This window comes from Penaeus monodon, unplaced genomic scaffold (assembly GCF_015228065.2).
Source record: "Penaeus monodon isolate SGIC_2016 unplaced genomic scaffold, NSTDA_Pmon_1 PmonScaffold_24857, whole genome shotgun sequence".
NCBI lineage: Eukaryota > Metazoa > Arthropoda > Malacostraca > Decapoda > Penaeidae > Penaeus > Penaeus monodon.
The window spans coordinates 1-4,350 of NW_023655094.1; the positions used below are offsets into that span (position 1 = coordinate 1).

Below are 4,350 nucleotides of genomic sequence, written 5' to 3' on the forward strand. Positions count from 1 at the left end.
TTTTTTTCTCTCTCTCTTTTTTCTCTCTCCTCTTTTTCCCTCCTCCCTTCTCTCTCTCCCTCTCTCTCTCCTCTCTCTCCTCTCTTTTCCTCCTTCTCTTTTTCTTTTTCCCTCTTTCCCCCTCCCTCTCTCTCTCTTCTCTCTCTCTTCTCACTCTTTCTCTCCCCTCTCTCTTTTCTCTCTCTCTCTCTCTCTCTCTTCTCTCCTCTCTCTCTCTCCCTCTCTCTCTCCCTCTCTCTCTCTCTCTCTTTTATCTCTCTCTCTCTCTCTCATCTATCTATCTACCTATCTATCTACCTATCTATCTTCCTCTCTCTCTCTCTCTCTCTCTCTCTCCAGGATGCCAGTGGCTAGTCATATTTCTTTTTACTTTGGTTTAGTTTAGTTAGATGTTTTATTTATTTTATTTTATTTTTTTTTTTTTTCCAGGACGCCAGTGGCCAGTCATATTTGGTGTCGGATCTGGCTTTGGAATGGGTTATGCCAATTGCCAGCATGAATTTAATGAACCGTTCCTGGTCAAAGCTGATAAAGTAATTGTAAGTATGAGTTTTATAGTCTCGATATGAAGCCATCTTGGTACAGGTGTATCATTTTGTCTAATTACCCACTTTAGAATTTATCATTTAACCATAGATGGCAAAAATGCCATATCCATTGTAATTTTAATTTATTGAGTATGTTTATGCAGAGATGGCTCTACGAGTGATTAGTCACCAAGGAGTCAGTTATTAGGCATACCTATCTCATCTGTTTACTTTTTTCCTTGATTTTTGGGAAACTTTTTTATCATTTCATCATTTAAGTATTTTAATAACATAATATTGAGTGCAATGCCAATAATGATGATAATGACAGTATTGATATTGATAGTATTAATAAGAAAAAATTTTTCCCACAAATTCAATGAATGGGGAAATCAAGCATGGTCCACTAGGGCCTACTCATTGACTGTGGTGGTTGTGTACTTGTGGAGTCATCTGCATGCAGCAGAATTCACTTAAAAAATATGCAATGGACAATACATAACCTAGGGCAAGTGGTTAAATGCCTAGAGAGAATTTAACAGATATCTCTGAAGAAATTTTGGCTGATGTTGAATTTGTCTCATAGTATGCAAAATATAAATAAGTAAATACCAGATAAAAGAATGAAAATACATCTATATTAATTTATACGTACATGTTTCAGTATGGCATGTATTTTATCTACACACCTTATGGTGTTCCAGGAAGAAAAATCATGAAGCATTACTAATCCTGATATGTATTTTTCCAGGTGAAACCAAAAGCACCCACCACCCCAACTGAGGCCCAGTGATGCTTTGCTTGTTATATGTACATTCATTCTAGATCCCAATTACTGTATATAGAGTATCTACACTCTAGTGAATTGGAGCTATTATCATTTCCTTACATAATCGCAGCATTATATGACTAAGGATTCTTAGGGTTATTGAACAATGGCTTGTAACTTATGCATTATGTAAAACCTTTATCTTTTGTAAATAACATCAGTTGAAAAAAAAGGGTTTTCTTCCCCTCTATTTATTATTTTGTTAATACTTATTTGGATTTGCTTAAAGGCAAATAAATGTTTTTATTGTATTTTTTTTTCCTTCAGTAATTTTACACATACATATTCTATTCTCTTGAATAATCATATATTAATTATTTTTTTATCTTGCAATTTTGTATTTACTTTTTATCATGATACCCTTTTCAGTTCACCAAGGAGGGAATGGAGGTACTACTTAATTGCATTTCATGAATTGCACAATTCAAAATTTTCTGTTTACAATGAATTCCAGTACTTTGTATGTACTCTATCATTACTTTTTAGTTATTTGTCTTTTAAAGTCTGTTGAATACATAACATCAAAGTATAATGCTAAACTGTTACACCTTCAATGTCATGTTTTAAACAGGAAACATTTGCTCCAGGAAATATGAGTGAGTATGACTATGAAAAAGAGAGGGAGTGAGAAAGTGGGTGTGCCTTTATCGATGGGGATTGGGTGATGGCCATAGAGTGCTACCCAAAAACAATGACTGGCACCTTCAAAGATTATTTTTTCTATATATAAAATGAATCTGAATCTCCTTGGTATGGCAGGATGATTACTAGGAATGCCTACTGGATTTTCATCCTATCTACAAGCCTCTTGCCCTTGAGGGAGAATTTGACATGTGCAATGCAACCAAAATAAAACCACAAAGGGAAGAACAAGAAAACATCCATGCAGAAGGTCTTTTTTTTATTGCTGCTTCAGTGTATGATGAAGCAATAAAGCAAAAAGGCCTAAACTCATAAGTGTCCTCATTCCTTTTTTTATTTGCATTTCGTTCAACATGAATCCTACAAATGCAATTCACTGATTATATGCTATTTTATTATGCATTGTGACCCATTTATGGGTTGTAATTAGGAATTAATAACATTTTATATATATATATATATATATATTTTTTTTTTTTTTTTTTTTTTGTGTGTGTGTGTGTTTGTTTGTTTGTGTTTTTTTGCAGTCTTATGCTGCCTAGATGTTTGCTTCATACTTATTATTTTATTTGAAAATAAAGAAAAATTATTATGAAGACTGCCACTATTTAAGAAATTCCAAAAAGTATACAAATATATGATATAGGTAACTATTGTCCTTTAAAACCTCATATTTACACATTCCACGATGATATTAAATACACAGCTAACATTCTGAAAGCACAATATGCAGTCCAGGAACAGCCTTTCATACATACATAGGTGCTTTCCATAAATGGTTATTACTCTTTTACACATCCTCAATCCTGCTGTGCGATCCTCCTTCTTCTTCTTCTTCTTCTTCTTCTTCTTCTTCTTCTTCTTCTTCTTCTTCTTCTTCTTCTTCTTCTTCTTCTTCTTCTTCTTCTTCTTCTTCTTCTTCTTCTTCTTCTTCTTCTTCTTCTTCTTCTTCTTCTTCTTCTTCTTCTGAAAATATTGAACCTTGCAAATAGCTTAAATTTTATGATTATTCACCAAGACGACTTGAACTGAACCAACAATGCTATGATTGCCATATCCCAAAGACTTTATTTTTTATCTTTAAAAGTGGTACAGAACCCTGGTGTACATGTATGTTCATGCACCCAGCAGACCACAAAACACCCAACAGCCAGATACTCCTGTTGTAGTGCAATATTTTTTTTCGTGCTGGTGGGAATTCAACTTTTTTTTTTTTTTTATTCTTGACATATAAACTACTAAATTGTTGTATCATTACTTGATGCAGTTCTATAAAATTCACAATTATTATCATTATTCACCAGGACAAGTATCAAATAACAGTATGTAGAATTTGAATATATATCATCTCTTCATTGTGTTATAGTTCTCAAACTGTGATTTGCAAGGCATGACTATAAATGTTTTTATACATGCACTTTAGGTTAAGGTCGAGAATGACATCTTGCGATCTGTGATCTAGCCATCAAGTCCATGGTCAAGTCCAGTTTATTCTGTACGATAGAATCCGTTGTATTATAGAAATCTGATTGAAATCTACTTTAAGAGACCTGAAAATAGCATATTAATTTCCTGGTGTCCATTGGGCACTGGGTACAATATGCCTTGTGCCCTTGCCTTGATGTGTATAGTGTGCACATCCTTTAAGGGTTAATTAGTTTATATATTTCCTGTACCTTTTGTATAGTCAAACTTTTTTGTTTACTGTGTTAAAACTATAGTGGGGTTAGCCTGTCTTCCATCACATGAAAACTGTTTTTGAATAGCTATCCCTTCTTTTGTTAACCCACAGGATCCAGGTGACGTGAGCTTCATGTTATTAATTAACTGTGGAATTTTTAAAATTGGCAATTGGCTAGTAATTCGGGTTGTTGACGCACATCGACTAGTTTGGTACTTCAGTATTAGGCATCTGATAGCATATACTTGGATTTAATTTTAAAGCGTGAAAGTAAAGGTTTTCCATCACTTTGAATACCTGTCTAATAGTGGCATTAAACAAAAATATGGCCACTATCTGAGATAGGTGAGCTCCGCCCAGACGGGGTTTGGAACAACGCGGTGTGTCCGCGATTCGGTCGACCACAGCCATTTCATGTCATGCCATCTGTGACCGAAGGATTTCAACACACACACACACACACATTATATATAAATATATATATAATGTATGTACATGTGTATATATATACACCCCCAATCCCTTGCCCGTTGTTGTCGTGGGGGGGCTTAGGAGGCGGAGACTGGGACCCAATGATGGGGAACTCCCAACCTTGGGACTCAGCCCTCACTCAACAATTTTGCATGTCTTTTTTTTTCCTTCCCCCTTTTCGTTTCTGTCTCTTCCCAAAA

The 4,350-nt window shown here is 34.8% G+C and overlaps 1 protein-coding gene across 1 annotated transcript; it reads left to right on the forward strand.

Moving 5' to 3' along the window:
- Nucleotides 1–429: 429 nt before the first annotated feature.
- On the forward strand, nt 430–1,598 carry LOC119570358 (MICOS complex subunit MIC10-like; the record flags this gene model as incomplete). Its single annotated transcript, XM_037918127.1, is given in 2 exon segments — nt 430–539; nt 1,279–1,598. Coding segments are annotated over 2 exon segments (152 nt in total), but the record flags the coding sequence as incomplete, so codon positions are not given.
- Nucleotides 1,599–4,350: the final 2,752 nt, after the last annotated feature.